General features: G+C 36.0%; 1 protein-coding gene across 1 annotated transcript in view; it reads right to left on the bottom strand.

The window, feature by feature from the left end:
- Positions 1-17,019, bottom strand: part of NBAS (neuroblastoma amplified sequence) — a 190,367-nt gene that overhangs the window by 132,068 nt on the left and 41,280 nt on the right. The window contains exons 22-29 of the mRNA XM_010566655.1: positions 8,933-9,016; positions 8,135-8,288; positions 5,941-6,126; positions 4,747-4,920; positions 3,609-3,742; positions 2,797-2,859; positions 2,105-2,227; positions 501-603 (exon numbers count right to left, since the gene is read on the bottom strand). Of these exons, the coding sequence (XP_010564957.1) occupies positions 501-603; positions 2,105-2,227; positions 2,797-2,859; positions 3,609-3,742; positions 4,747-4,920; positions 5,941-6,126; positions 8,135-8,288; positions 8,933-9,016 (1,021 nt within the window). The remainder of the gene's footprint in view (positions 1-500; positions 604-2,104; positions 2,228-2,796; positions 2,860-3,608; positions 3,743-4,746; positions 4,921-5,940; positions 6,127-8,134; positions 8,289-8,932; positions 9,017-17,019) is intronic.

The raw sequence follows: 17,019 nt of genomic DNA, 5'->3' as shown, positions 1-17,019 counted from the left end.
GGGAGGGGTGTGGACGGGGTTGGGGGGTGTCCTTCAATGAAATTAGATTTCTTATCTCACGTTATTTTACTTCAACTACAATCAGTAGAAAGTCCATAATCCTATAATGATCTTGGATAATATTAATCAAACCAGAACTTCATGTTTAAGAAATGCTTGCCTGAAGATAACATTTAGCTAAAAGATTGTTTATTTTCATTAGTTTTAAGCATTTATTACTAAACACATTTGTACCTAGAATTACGAAGTCTCAAGAAGTTGACTCAATTTAAGAAAAGTTGAATTCTAGTAAAAGATATACAGGATATTTATTACAGGTGCTTTTGATGCAATGAATTAACATAGGACGTTTCTGATCTGAATGAAAATACCGTAAAAGAACCAGCAGACAACTAATAAACATAACACATGAAAAGGTATTTACATTTGTGAGCAACAACATGAAATGAGAATTTGTAGCTTACTTGGGACATAAATCAATAAGAAAACATAAAACTCACCTCATAGCAAGTGTCTGAATGTAAGCATGTATATACTTTCTGCTGCATGTCTAACATATCCTGGAGCAATTCCTTCCAGTGTGTCTCACTGACTGATGGTTGCCTACAAACATTATTAAAATTAAATACTCTCTTCCTCAACAAATTTAAAGAAAAACAGTAGATAACACTACAGTTCTATCACCAAAAATACAATTTCTCAAACACTATTTCAAACTTTAATTGGACTTTTAACCAAAAGCGATTTAAAGACAGAATGCTTTCAGTATTAACATTAAAACAGTGTCTGTGGGATAAAAATTGTTTGATGACAACAATTCAGTACCCAAAGTGTTTTTACTGTTTGTTTTCTGTGGGATAAGACAAGAATTTAAGCAATTTTTATCAAGATCCCCTAAGTAGGTTTTGATAACTTCCAATACTATATCAGAAAGTTGGAAGTGCTATCTTCCTGCTGAACCAAGAACAGCTGGATAAAAACAAGTTTGTAAGAGCAACTGAGGATCATTAAAGTGCAATCTCAAAGGACTAGTCAATTGCATGTAGTCACAGGTGAATAGACCTGCAAGTTTATTTTGTTCCTTAAACTGGAATGGTATTCAGATTCTTCACCCTCTGGATCCATGTATCTCTGTTTACCCACAAAGCTTATATACAACTTCACGTGCTCAATCAAAACTTTTACTCATAAAAACATTATGAAGGTTTTTTGACACTATCTTGAGCCTTTCCGATTAGAAAACACTTTAAGCTACACAAGCTAGTCCAGCTAATAGTTATTTTCTCAAATGGCATTAGCTTGCATTCTGGCAAAGTAAAGGGTCTCTAAAAAAAAGTGAAAAATCAACATTTTTCCTACAGAGGCATTGACTTGATCTTTTTAAAGAAAGGTTTTTAGAAGTCTTAAAAAGCTTTCCGCATGTCCAAGCTAAATACTACTCTACCATCATCGATAGACTGCTGTACATGTTTACTTTAAAGAAGAAAAAAAACAACAAAAAAAACCCTGCAGTGATGGCTGCTTTTCCAAGGGTTCAATCTTTTTATCCGCTTATACCAAGAGCCATGTAATAATTCATCTACAGTTGGAAGACGAGTTAAATGATGTAGTTCTTAAACAGAAATATTGAAAAGTTATACTGGAAATATAAGAGGTAGAATCAATATGTAAAATCAATAAATTACCCTATTAGAAGAGCTCTTAAGAAAACACACCAAAAAGCCAGAAAGCGTTATTTTACAAATCTTACACTCTCAAAAAAATTAACTAGGTCTTAAAGGACCTCATTTACAACATGTTAACTTTCACTGTTCATCATTTTGCAGTATTTTGCAGCCAGTACGCCTTTTAGGCTTGTTTACTTGAACACAAACAAACTGAAATAGGTTTGAAGCAAGACTGAGTTTTTTGAATGTGGAGAATGCAGTCAAAGCACTAATCATATTAAAACACATTTGTTAAACTGATGATTATGTAGACTGTGTTCAGTTTGAACACTACGGTTCCCTACTGCAACAAAAGAGGCAGGTACACTCTTTGACGGCAAGTACTGTTACTTTACTGCCCTTTCCCCCTTATCTCCCATTCCCCTTTGAATACTAACTTGCGACCTGTGTGCCTCGTCAGCCTAATCATCAGCTTCCGCACCTCCTCCGCATTGTTCTTTGTGTCTTTTACAAAGGAAACAGGTTTCTGAAGTCCATGTTTCTCTAACAGCTCTGACACGCTGTAAACAAATGGTCAACATTTTTTAATCCTGCACAGTTGTACAACTACTCTGCTGCAGCAGTCTTAAAGCTGTCTCAGACAGTGTACTGCAAATGCAAACAGTCTCCATAAATATGAGAGTATGGATTAGCCAGAATAACATTATTTACTAAAAAAAAAAAAAAATTTAATACTGTAGGGTAAATGCCTATCACTAATAACCTGATGACATATCTTCATAGCTTTCAGGTTTTCATCATGCAAAGCATTACAGAGTATCAAGATCAAAACCTATTCCCCGGGTAACCTCCTCCTCCTCCCTCAGGAAAAAAAAAAAAAAAAAAAAAAGACAAAAAAAAGAGATACTACTATTCCAAGGAAAATATCTATTTATTTTTATAATAGTCAAATAGCTAAAGCCATTCAAAATTTCTAAGTTCTGAATACAAAAACATTTACAGATTATCTTCTTGACAGCACTAAAACCAAGATAAATATTCTTGCTGCTTTCTTGTCATAAAAGAAGTTCTTGGCTATGCCTAGTGATTTCTGTAAGGATACATTATTTATTTTAGCAAAATTAAATACCTAAGAATTTGTTCCAGTTCATCTACTTCATCATGAAGAGTGTTCGTTTTATCTGTTTCAGGCCTGTAAAGATATTTAATATTAATTGCATAATATCTCTCTCTCTCTCCATACTTCTTGTAATTTCTTCATGTAATTCATATTACATAGACATAAAGATAAGCAGTTTGAAACATTCCTTGATGAAAACCAAATATATGTTTGCTTGAAAAGATTAAAACTGTTGGCTTTTTGCTGGAAGGATAGCTAAAATTGAGAGGTCCCTCAGTCTCCCAAGAACAGATCTTCTCCTTCTGCCTTAGACTCTTCTCAGCCTCTCTCCTCCCTACATGTAAAAGATAGGGAGAATAGTTTACATCTCCTCCTCATGCTTTCACTTTCTTGAGAATTACTTGTCCTTCATATAGGTCTTCCATATAGTCACCTCTCTCACAGGGCCATATTGCTGCTTGTAAGCTAAGTGCAAGACGCTACTAACTGTAACGAGACTAACAAGACCAGTAAGATAGCACTAACTCTTGGTCTCAATTCACCATATATATAAAAGTCTAAGAAACTAATACAGAAGCCTTGGTCTAGGCTGCTACTGTAAATCATGTTTTGTTGCACTATTTGGTAGAGCACATATACAGCACAAGCATATGTACACAGCACAAGCATACATACACACGTGACCACAGCAGCTCAGACAGGAACAGAATATTCCAGTAACATCATCTACCCTTTAGTGACTTAACTATTTAGAAGCATTAATTCACAACTTTATTTAACATATCTAAAATATTTACAAATAACTAGCTGAAAGTGTTTACCCGTATCCTCTTTGTGGAAGGCATTCCAAAATATCATAACAGAGAGCGAGCTGGTCATCTCGTTCACAACTATAAATACATTCCAGTGCCGTAATCATAAGCTGGTCTTGATCAGGAATAATTTTTTGCTGACACTAACAAGAAAAGAAAACACATTATCTTCAGTTTTCTGTTTCTAATTCAACAGTTAAGTTTCTTCTGAACATAAAAAGATATGTACTCCAAGCAAATAAATTGTCTTCAGTTGCAAGTAGAATGTCTCTTGCTAACAACTTAATGAAATACCTGTTGAAGTTACAGACTGAAACACAACTCTGCTAGTTTCCTACACTGCAGACACTTGAAAGAACAGTGGTATGCCACTATACCCTTTCTGAGCTGGAAAGGTGGAGAGGGTGCAGGCCAGAGGAAGGCAACTTCTGCAAACATTTGTCAGATTTATTTATTATGTACAACAGTATCAATATACATAAAATAGGTGTGGTTTTCCCTTCACTGGTTGATTTCTGTCTGTACACTTAGAACATTCAATAGTATGCAAAAATGTGCTTATGTGCCCTGGAATAATTATTTAAACTGTAGAAGCAATGGGAAATATTCACATGGAAGGTAACTTCAACCCTTACTCATTAAACTCTTGACTCCATCCTAATGGCCCCCATCTTATTCTTTACATTCGTTGTGGAAAGGTAGCGGGGGGAAGGGGGCAGGAGGAGGCTGTGTGTGGAATAACTTGACATCTACTGCTAGTAAAATTCCTCAGGAAAAAAATATTAGTGAGATCCTGAAACTCTTATATCCATTTTTTAAAAAGCAAATACGCTAGAAATTTACTCTAAACATGTCATCAGATAATTACTTCAAAGAATAACCTTTACAATAATTTTTGTTCTACTAGGTCAGGATCATAATTACATTAGTTTGACAACCTCATCAAGGACAGTTTAGTTGCATCATAACTTATGCTATAATACTTTCTAATTAACGTTTTCTAAAACATAACAAATCCTGGGTCCAAGAAAAAGGGAAAGATCATGGAGATGACCTGATTTAGAAGATGAACTCTATTTATAAATTCACGTCTTCAGGACAAAGATTTCCAAAGAAACCAGTAGAATCATCAGGGCTCTATACTTACAGCAGGTTTTGAATTCTGAAATATCTTCAGAGGTACAGTCAGGTCTTCCTTTGCTAATGTTACTAAATATTCTTTAAAAAGTGAATTTGCCAGACCAGGGGACTGATTTTCACAGCGGTGGAGAAAAGGGATCATCCACTGATAAACATTCTTCACATATTTTTCATCAGAGGACTGGAAAGTGCAATGAGTTACAGAGAGGAAAAAAAGAACTAGTTCAGCTTCATTGTCCAAAACAAACAAGAAAACCAAAAAAACAACAGAACATATCTTTAATAATATAACTGAAACAGTATCTTCACCTATCACAAACAACAGCTGAAGCCTGACATTCACCACTGCTGCACAGATCACTACAACATGAAGCACTGAAACAATCCATCATCTTTCTGCTACCCAATGGCTTAGGGAAACCAAGCAGTACAGGAGTAAAGCCCATTACATGAGAAAAGCCTAGCCGCCTTCCTCCTGCTATTTCAGAATGAGTGAAAGATCGGCTTACATTCATGTCAGAGTAGCATTACTTTCAGTATGCAAGAATGCAAGACAGAAAAATAAATGACAAGTGGTTACATAAATCCTAGCAAAATTTTGAGGAGCTTCAAGTGCATGAGTATCCTCCTCTGGTGCTTATGTATTCTTCCACTGAATTTCAGAGCCCTGTTCAATCTCAAGTTATTTTTCAACCTGTCCAAGAGGTCTTTTTCTATTCTGAAATGCCATGCACAGGCTAAATAGAGAAGATGAAAAACACACATATGCTGCAGAGGCAAGTATTAAGACTTTTTGACAATATTTAAAGACAGCAAAAAGCATCCAAGGAAAAGATTCAATGTTTTATCTGCAGCATCATCAACAGCCACACTAAAGATCCTTTAGAAAGGACCAATGAAAAATTAATTCACAGCTTTCAAAAGACTGGATTTATTAATGTTTAGTCCTGTGCCTAGGATAAAGAAACAGGTCTTGGAGAAAACCGAGCCATTTTTAGATTTTGTTAAAAACAAATAAACAATGAAAAAAACCCACCACAACAAAAAGTAACAGTAAAAGTATTGAAAACTTGCTGAATTAAAGATGGAGGTTCATCAGAAAAATGTCAGTCACTAACAGTATCTTTATATACATAGGATCTATGGTAACCTGAATTACTAGAAATCAAGTTATACTTACTGATTTATTCATAATACTTACATTCTTCATCAACAGTCTCAGCTTTTCAATGTCTTTCATCTCTACAAGTTCCTTCAAAGTTAAGGTTCGATCACCATCAGTCTCATAAACTATTGTCTCAAGAGTTATTAGATTGTCACAAAGCACCTGCAGACCAGGAATATTCCTCTCCATGCCAAGACGAACAAGGGACAGAGCACAGTCCACCTGAAAAATAATAAAAACCCCTGCTGTACAAGTGTTTGCCAAAAACCAACTTCAAGCCCAATCTATGACCTGTTTGTGTGTCTGTTTTCTTTCCCTGTTCCTTCTGCTTAATAGGCAATTCTAAGTTCCTTGACATTTTTGTGGCCTGTATATTCCTAAATGGATTGCTCTTCTCAGCTTTATAAAAACCAAATAAAATGCTTAATCTTAATGGATGATGTCGTTATAGGTCTTTTGACCCAGATGCATCCTATTGATGCATGTAAATTAGGAGAATACTATCTTTTATTCCTTCTGGAGATCACACACAGAGATACATCACCTCATCTCACTGCACGGAATATGAAGGATTGCTTTTAACTAAGATAATCAGTTAACTGACTGAAGTTATGCATGCCTCTGCATGTAACATGACTTTTCTAGCTGCCCATGAATTAATAATTTTAATTGTTGCATTTTATTTCACAGAAGATAATGACAGCCTTTTTCCCTGGTGACTGAAAATACCTTTATATGAAAGATTCTATTTCGATTTCAAAGAACGCAATATTGGCTGTACATATTCAGTGAGGCAGATATAAGTCTGAAAGAGTAGAATGCAAATTCATTTATGTGTTAGTAACTTAATTGATCCTTGGAAGTTCCCTTTATTTCCATACCTACTGATAGGCTGTTAAGATAATAGGCAACTACAATTAAAAAGCCTTGGATGACTGCAAACTTGAAGAAGAAAAGAACTCAGCCATCAGAACTAACTCATAGTGATACTTCCAGTGTCATGGTTTAACCCCAGCCAGCAACTAAGCACCATGCAGCCGCTCACTCACTTCCCCCCACCCAGTGGGATGGGGGAGAAAATCGGGAAAAGAAGTAAAACTCATGGGTTGAGATAAGAATGGTTTAATAGAACAGAAAGAAAGAAAATAATAATGATAACAATAATAAAATGACAATAGTAATAATAAAAGGATTGGAATATGCAAGTGATGCACAATGCAATTGCTCACCACCCACCGACCAACACCCAGTTAGTCCCCAAGCGGCGATCCTCCCCTGCCCCCACTCCCCCCAGTTTATATACTGGACATGACGTCACATGGTATCTAATACCCTCTGGCCAGTTTGGGTCAGCTGCCCTGGCTGTGTCCCCTCCCAACTTCTGGTGCCCCTCCAGCCTTCCTGCTGGCTGGGCATGAGAAGCTGAGAAATCCTTGACTTTAGACTAAACACTACTTAGCAACAACTGAAAACATCAGTGTTATCAACATTCTTCGCATACTGAACTCAAAACATAGCACTGTACCAGCTACTAGGAAGACAAGTAACTCTATCCCAGATAAAACCAGGACATGCAGTCAGCCTCCTTTTCATGCAGCTAAATTGGCTTGAGTAGCAATAAAATACCAAAGCATGTCAGTGATGAGCTCTACTCTTACTTGCAATGCTTATCTCTACCACACAGAGCTTCAAAGATTTTTGAAATATGAAGAGAAAAAAGCAAAAATAAGCTACATAGTAGTCCTACAGACACACAGTAAACCTGCCAGGAAGAAATCATGGCAGTACTACATATTGGCATGAGTGACACATGTGACTGCCACATAACAATATATATGGTACAGTATCATGTGACAGATAATAAAACATGTTTCTTGATAACCCTGTGCACAACATCCCCTCCCTTAGTTACAAATATAAAACGTAATGGTAAGCGTTTTTCATGGACTATGAAAGTGCTATTGTCTGCTATGGTAAATCAAGAGAAAGGGAATCTGCTAGCTTCCTATTCATTCCTATGGATCAATTAGTTGGCTGAGGAAACTTTAGAGCAAGCATAAGTACACTGCAAAAGAAAAAACAAATACTTCAAAAGCCATAATGAAAATTGAGACACAGTGTCTATTACTGAGGGAAAAGCATCCCATTAATATGCAGTAAGACAGGGTTCTCTTGAAGAAGGCTGATCAGCCTGAATCAGTCATCATCATTTCCTCACTGCTATTCTCACCTGCATCGCATATTTTTCAATTTCCTGGGCTCTGCTCAAATACCAGTCAGTAACAAGATCTACTGAAAGGTTAGTAGTCCTGTACTTCAGTAACTCAGGCTGCATTTCATACAGAAATTCACCTTCATCTTTTAAAGTTGGTTCAACAATCATCCTTTAAAAAAAAAAGAAAGGAAGGAAGTATATGGTTAAGTATACATTTGCTTGCATTTTTTTCACATCAGTCTTTTTCCTAAAACTTCTGGTTGTTCTGAAAGAAGATGATACAATTAACCTCCTGTTACACCAATAATTTGATGAGATGCAAATGTCAATCACATAAGTGTTAATTTTTGTCAGCGAAGTAACTAGTAAGAGATTCCAAACATGAGATAGATCATGAAAGAAAGAATCCTCTCTACAAAGACACAGGTATGCCTAACCTCTGCTTGCCACGTGTTCCTCATACAGTGAAAGGCAGTTTTATGATCCATCAATGCTGTTATGATAATGTTATGGTTGACAAGTAACAGGGTGGAAGGAAAAAAGAATAAATAAATAAATCAGGATTTCCAACAGTAACCTCACCCCGGCTCACCTCCATTTGTGAAAGTTACTCATCACAATCACACTGAACATAATGCTGTAACATGAAAGAGTGTTTGCTCAGTCTCACTAAGAAAGCTGAAAACACAAGTTAGTGTGCACAAAAATAAGTCTTACTGAGCATTTCCCACATCTTAAGAATTAATAAGTAAATTCTTCATCTGAAAAGGACATAAATATAGAAAAAACTTTTCACTTTTTCTATATACTTACCTGCATTCTGCTTTTTCACACCAGTCTTCTTCACGATGTTTCTGCTCATTCCAAGGAAGAATTCTCAGTGTCCCCTGCTTGTAACTGGTATAACAGGAAAGGGAAACTTTACACAATTATTACTAAAATTGTGATGGCATTCAATTAATGGAATACAAAACATATCCAAGTATTTCAGTGAATTCATATTAAACATGTCATTCAATTACAGTATCAATGTTTTAAGATTTATCCCTTCTTAATGCAGCTATGCAAGTGTGATTTTGCCTGTATGACAGTATCTGTACACACACATATTCTACCTATACCATGAAAGATCCACTTAAAAAAAAAATTCTTACTGACCATACCTTAAAAGTAAGCATTCTGCCTCTATATGCTGTCACAGAAGACTGAAATGAGCAAAAACCAATGATCTTCATAACTTTAAAAAAAAACAACCCACCTCTTCAAATTTTAGCACAAATCGTTGTATTGAACTGAAACAAGATATGCCCTGCTCTACCGATCTTTCTCACTACAAACTTCCACAGTGAAACATTCTCTAAATATTGAGGTTGAAGGAAAAAAAAAAAAAGTTTAAAATGCAGATTAAGACCACGGATTATTACCAGAATCATTAGTTATGGCTCGCTGTTTAAGGCTAGTTGTTTTAAGCAGCATAAAACCCAAGAAAATCACGTCAAACTATGCAGAACACAAACTAATGGGGAAGAGAAAAGCCATACACGTTCTGCCATTTGTAGAAATAAGAAACAAACCATGTACAAAAGTAAAGACATGAAAGTTTCAGTATACTGGAGCAATAAGCTATTTTGAATCTCATTTATTTTCTCCTAACCCTGATAATAAACAGCAATAGCAATACTACATGGACAACCTGTTTCTATAAATTAACAACTGACAAAATCTTCTCATCCCTTGAAGAACAGCCCTGTAACTCAGTAGCTTAAAAAGAAGCACAAATCCAACAAACAAGTAATTTCATGATATAGTAAGAGTCACAACAACAAGCTAAAAATCAGTAACTCCATCTCATTTAACAACACCCATTAAGTACAGTCAACAAAGCAAGGCATGTCCATACTAACTGCCCTGCACACATACACATTTCTCCCATAAGGTCAGCCACCTCTCCTTTCCCTGCTCTATGCACTAACAGTAACACCTTATGTTTTACCCACAGTAATTCCAACCCTTCAAATGGAACATGCAGTAGAAATCCAGCAATAAATTGGGAGAGACAGATTTGCAGGCTATAAAAAGTCAAAAGAAAGGAGGGGAGGAGATGGAAAACTTCTAATTCCTATGTCTCAGCTATAGCAACATTCAATTCCAGTTCAGTTGGACAAAGAGCTCCACAATTATCTTTATAATTAGGCACCATGTAGTAGTATCACTGAAAAATTATTAATTAAGAAAACTTCAAATTAACATTTATGGTATAAGCACCAGAAATAAAGTCACTTTCTGATTTTGGAAAGATTCAGCAGCAGCCCATGTATTTTGGGGACTGGGGGGGCGGGGGGGGGCCTGTTGTTTAAGTCTTAGATAACATAATTTATCAATTAATTTTAAATATTAATATTTAAAACTGGGTTCATAAACTAAATTAATAAGGTCATATTTCAAACATCACACATGAGAATGATATTAGGGAAGGCCAGTTTGTAATAAAGAAGTTCTTATTATTAGTTGAAATGTCAAATAACAGAAAAGCCAAAGTGTGATTAATGCTTCCTTCCAAAATATAAAATCAAGACAGTATAAGCAGGTCTTTATATTATAATCAAAAATGTTCTCCTTTTCTATGTTCTACTAGCCATAAAACAAAATTAGACATAAATCTATTGCCCAAGACAATTTGTTTTCATAGTAAAGTTTTTCTGTCCACTTCCCAGTAGGTTTAAGACGACATTTCAGGGGGGATTGTTTTGTTAGTTTGTTTGGGTTTGGTTTCGTTTGTTTGAGGGGGGTCTTTTTTGGTTTTGGTCACTTGCACACTGTTCATGGCTCTCCCAAGTAAGAGCATCTATCTGAATAAATCTTCCTATATAATCTCACAGCCCCAGGAGAAACTTTTGGGAAAGTTGCTTTGGTTTGGCTGTTCTTTCACTGGTTGTTTTTGTTCTTATTGAGAGAAAGAAGTCATGCAAAATACTAAGGAAAGAGGTGCATACATTTAATAGATATTTAAGCTTCAAAATTTTACTCTTTTATGTAACAAATTATTAAAAGAGAAAAATCACTCAAAATAAGCAAAGGCAGCAGAAGTTTAGAACACAAATTTAAAGCCACCCATGCATGAATATGGATCTGAATGACAAAGAACCAAGACATTCCAAAACTCACACACGCTCCCCTAATGCTACTATCCCTCAGCATGAGACCTGAAGAAAACAAACAAAAACCCCAAATAAACAAAAGCAAAACAAAACCAACCCCAAACAAAACAAAACCAACCCCAAACAAAACAAAAAAACCCCTCTACTGATCTAAGCCTGTACTGCCAAATACTACATTGAACATGTTCTTCTTAATTAAGCTGCCACATCCTGCATACTTGCCATAGACGTGGCAAAGTTACATTCTGGAATTACAGCTCCGGTTAAGAAATAGTTTCTTAACAGATTCAGTAGCACAAAAGGTTTATTATTAAAGTTGGAAAAACTTGCAGGTTTTCTTAACTGACCTGAATATCAGGATTAATTATATGTTTCTTCCCTCCAATTATTCTTAACATAGTTGAGTCATTTTCCTGACCCTGATAAACAATATGAGAAACTAAACAGTTTAATTTTTTTATGTAAGCAAGAGTTACCCACCCAGCCTAAAATCAAAAGTTACTAGAAAACAATTCTTTTCCCAGACTGAGGCAATCACCTGTCCAGCCCTTTTCCCCAACTCATTTCAGAAAATAATCTGTATTTCCCTCTCCCCATCTAAAAGTAGGTGTTTTCCTCCCTATTCCTGTAACACAACACACACATTGGTTTGCCTTTAAATTCCAACTGCTCCACATATTTTTTAAAAATACGTTTTAAAATAGAATCCTTTCCAATTAACAGAAGTCATGGATTAAGTACAAACGCAATTCAAAATAACTTCTCCAACACTCCACTTGACTTACAGTTTCAACTAAAGTTGAAAGTTTATTGCTTAAAAAAATGCTTGCTGAGAAAGATCTTGCTCAATTCAAGTTCCCAGGCTCTGCTCTCTTTGACAGTTGCTTTGCTTCCCCCTTTCACCTTACCTCCAAAATCCATCAAGTGAGGAAGCAATGTGGAACTCTGCCTCCCTCTGCTTACCTTACTCAACAGATTACAATAGAAAAAGGTTGAAAAGTACAGAGACAAGCAACGTAAATGACCAACGTTAAGAAGCATGTGACTGTCCCTCTGGCAAAAGCCAGAGCAGACTGAAGAATCCTAGAAGAAAGGAAACAATTAATATGCCAAGATTGATATCAAGTTGTTCATTTTTTCATTTCACTTAAATAGGAAGGGACATTTCACTGTTTTTACTTCCTACAACACTGTAAGCACTGATGAGATTAGCAAGGCCTCATTTAAAATAAACAACAGCAGATACTGTTTTACACCATATGCAGCTAAGCTGTTAACTACTCACTGCATGACATAGAAGATAAAACACTGTGTATTTGGGTTCAAAAACAGAAAGAATTCTTGGAATAAAGTGTCATGAAAGTCTACTATGTCTAGAAAATATCTAGTTTGGGAATATTTGAGGCACATAGTACAGACACTTGAGAAACTTCAGGTAAATGTTGCAATGTGCTTGCCTGTACCTATTTTTTTTTTCTTGGCAACTGCCATTGGCCATTTGCCTTCTGGCCAAATCTACCAAGACCAAGCTCATGTTTCAGCACAAGATTTTGCAGGAATGAAACCTACAGTTGTCCAGACACATCAATTCAAGAAGTACTATAAGCATACTTCAAAAGTTTTTCATAAAAGCTCATTAACAGATCTCATCACAAAATACTAGAGAGGAGGAGACTTCAGTTCACGGGAAAGAATCATCATGCAGTGCAATCTTGACTGGAAAATGTCTACTCCACCTTTTTTCCCTTCTCACACCAGAAAAAGTTATAGTTAAATACTTATAGGTGTACTGATAAGCCACAGAAAATACTTTTTAAAGTATTTTCTGCTCTGGCTCAACTTGCCATTTTAAAAGTATTCAGGTTCACCATAGGAATAAGTCAAGAGGAATTTTAGATTTTTAAAGCTCTCACCAAGAGTCAAGCAGTACTCAGTAACTCTCTCTAAATGCTTAAAGAAAACACCACCAAAAAAATTGCAAAACATCTCATCCTAGCAGAAATCAGCAATTATGGAAAGTCAGTCTTAACAGATATGTTTCTTGCTGAGCTAAGTTCACAAAAAAAACCCCAGCAAAAACCACACCACTCAGAGCTGACTGCTAACTTCATTCACCTTCTCAACAATGCTAAAAAAAAAACCCCGTAACCCGCTCCTGCCCCCTATATGACTGCATCCAACTGTCCTTACTTTCTCCCCTCATTCTGAAGAGTTTAGAAGGACTCTCTGTATTTGAATTCAAATAAATGACTGGAACAAACCAGTCTCAACACTAGCAAAAGATGGGTGATCCCTGTACCAGAGTCCTTTATAAAGGGAATGAAATTATTAAAACATTGTATTTATCTCAACATTTATCACAAGTTTTTTTCTGAACTGATTGTTATGTTTTAGCGCCTATTCCCCCTCCCCCCCCCAGGTTTCCACTATCAATAACTCCAATGACTCATGCAGAAACACAGAGCAACAAAACTTTGGAAAAGTAGCTGTTAAAACGGAAGCAAGTGAGTTGAGAAAGATTTCAGGCATCAAAACATCACTGCAGTCTGCAACCTCAAAAACATAAATGCAGATAAGATGGACAAGAAAAAGAGATACAGACACAAACACATATATGCAAAGAGGTAGGGCTTCCCTTTTTCTACCATGCTTTTGTTTACAACACATGTGCAGCAAATCCACCTAACTGGGGCTCATCAGAACCACCGCATACGCCCTGCACACAATATGTATGTCTAACTGGCCCAGAACTGGTGAATTTAGCATGCACATGTAGCTTGCCATATGTGCAACATACACTCTATGCTACTGCATCCAAAATTCACTAGTCTCATCAGACTAAGATCATTAGTCTTATGCTACGCAACTTTGCAGTTTTGGTCTAGAAACTGAAATCCCACAGAGATCAGAGACGTGCAGGTTGAGTCTGCATTAGTGTGCAGTGGGCACTCACCTGAAATTCCAGATATGGGGACAGATCACTGTAGTCACTAAGGCAGGTGGCCTTCTTTTTCAATTAAAAGAAACCATCAGCTGTGCCATACCATAACTCTACACAAATATTAGCATGGGGCTTTTATTTTTTTCCCTGAGCCACTGCTTCTCCCCCACCCTTTATCCTTCTCTCTTTTCAACAGTAGAATAAATATGATTGGAGCCCAGTAAATTGACAGATTACAGAGGTATTGAACACTATTTCTTTAAAAAGAGCTGACTTTTCCCGTATTGCTCTTTTCACTCTATTGTTTATGTTGGCTTGGCAATTCTTCCCATTCTTTTCTTTGACAAAAGAGGTCCATGCTATTGTAGTTTCTGTATCCTACCAACTGCATTTATTCAAACCTGCAGATTATTTTTCTCTCCAAGGACAGGCTTTCAAAAGAGGAAGGTCTAATTTAGTTTTAAGGTCAGAGTCCAATTCTTTCTATTACCAATGGCAACTGTGTGGGCTTTTTTTTCCTTCAAGCATTTCATACAGCAGGCCTGTCTCCAAGACTCACCTAGTTGAGGATTAGAAACAAGATTTTTTAAAATCTTTTCCCTTGTAAACTTGTGCACATTGAATCTAGACTCCAAGGCAAAAGGCACTTCATCCCAACACATTTATGAAACAGCATCTTTTTGCTGAAAGACATACATACTTTTAAAAGTAGGTTCGTGGTTTTTTCTAAAAATATTTTGGGAGTAGATGAATCTTTGCTTCTTCTTTTATTTTTTTATTTTTAAATCATGTCTCACTGTGTGAAAAAAATAACGTTATAAACACTAATTCTGCATTTGAAAGCTTGTGTGTTACATACTAGAATACTGCTGAACATAACACATTTAAGTAAGAAACCAATTATTGATCTGTCAGAGGTAAGAAAGCTATATATCAAAGATACTGAACTATAAAAATAATGTAGTGTTTCTATCAAATGGTTTTGTTAAACACTCAAAAGGTTTTTGAAGAGTGTTCTTGATTCTAATTTTATTACATTTATTTTTAAAATTGTCTTAAATTTTTGTTTTGTGATAAAAGGAATGTAAAATCCTGAACCTTCAAATATTCTTTCCCCCCTGCTGACACTTGTACACTTAACAGAATTTATGTTTTCCATATTTTACTGTAAGTACACTGTAAATTATTTTAGACTTCACATTCAAATTAGCACTTCCATAATCCCACTACATACAGATATATATAGCCTATTTTTAATGCCTCCATAATATAGATATAGTTGTATATATGCAGGATCTGCAAGGGAAGTTTTATAAAATGTTCTTTTTTAATTTAATCCAGAAACTCATTTGTCCAAAGTCTGTATCTTCTCAGACAACAAGGGGGAAATCAGTGCCAGTTTCTGTTGTTCTGCAATTCTTATGGCTCTGAAACAGTTTTATTATATCACAATTATTCTATAACTAAGGATAAAATATAATAAGAAGTGCATCCCAAATATGTAGTCTTAAACAGCTATGAGACGTACTGCATTTTTCATATTGCATGAAAACATTCTTTTCTACCATTACAGTAGTTCAGTAGTGCATTAGTAAATTCAACTATGTAACTGATTACACATATTTTTAGGTTTCCAATTACTCGATATTCTATGTGATACAGAAGTGCTGGGCAGAGAGAAAAGCTCTTCATTTTCCAGGAATATCCATAGCACGTATGACAAAGTCATCAAGACTGAAGTACAACTGCTGCCTAAAGCAGAGTGCCAAAAACACCTCACATTTTGGGAAAACTGATCTGCATAATCTAGTGGAAAAGGTATCACAGCTGCTTTTGGCTGCCACAGTTAACTACCCTTCAGAATTCCTGCTGTGCATACTGCGATGACAGGTCTTTTGAAGCAACTCTGCCACCAGAGGAGAAAAGTTAAATCTAATTTTGCATAAACAAATCAAGCTATGTTTTAGTGATGTGGTTAACCTTTAAAAGAATTTGGAGAGAGGGGAACGTTTTTTTTCCCTCCTAAAACAACCTAGACTGAATAATCTAAATATCAGAAAACTCTATCAACACCACAGTTTAGAAGCTCTCTATGTTTTTTTTCTTTGTGTATACAATTAAAATTGTGAGGCAATAGCTTTCACAAAATCAAAATGGGCTATTCTAAAGACTCAGATGAACTCAGAGCAAGATCAAAGCTGTCTGCCACCATATAGTGAAAATCCCTCTTCAGAACTGTACATTTATAAAGCATAATGAATGTTCATGGAAGAAATTTTGTTCTGAACCCTGTAAAAAGGTGACAAATAAGACAATAGCAGCAATATACTTTCACGAGAAGACTGGGGAAGGCAAGCCAAGGTACAGTTCAGGACTATGCAGGCAAAAGACACATGTGGTAGATGAAGACAGGACAGGTCAAGCATGAACAAGCCAGAAATATGAAAAAGATCCTGTTAATGATCTGTGGATAAACAGCACAAGCATAATTCAGCTCACATGCTATAGGAAGGTATGCAAAGGCTGCTACCGGCCTACCTGAAAGCTTCTCCGTGCTGAACACATGCAGCCCTCTCAGCCTTTAAGTGCTCATGGACCACAAGGACCTTCCCCACTCCTACCAGAAGTCAATCCAGACAGGAACACAAGTGCCATCATGACAAGGTAATCTTACCCTCAAAAGTTTTTTTTTTTCTACTTCATAGTGGAAGGTAAGAGCTGAGATTTTTTTTCCCCAAACACATCCTTGAAATAATATTAACTACATTGATCCCTCTACCTCTAAACTGTTTTTCTTCTTT

The sequence above is a fragment of the Haliaeetus leucocephalus genome, unplaced genomic scaffold (assembly GCF_000737465.1).
Source record: "Haliaeetus leucocephalus isolate CR32 unplaced genomic scaffold, Haliaeetus_leucocephalus-4.0 Scaffold217, whole genome shotgun sequence".
NCBI classification, from domain to species: domain Eukaryota; kingdom Metazoa; phylum Chordata; class Aves; order Accipitriformes; family Accipitridae; genus Haliaeetus; species Haliaeetus leucocephalus.
This window is presented reverse-complemented; position numbering and strand designations above follow the sequence as displayed.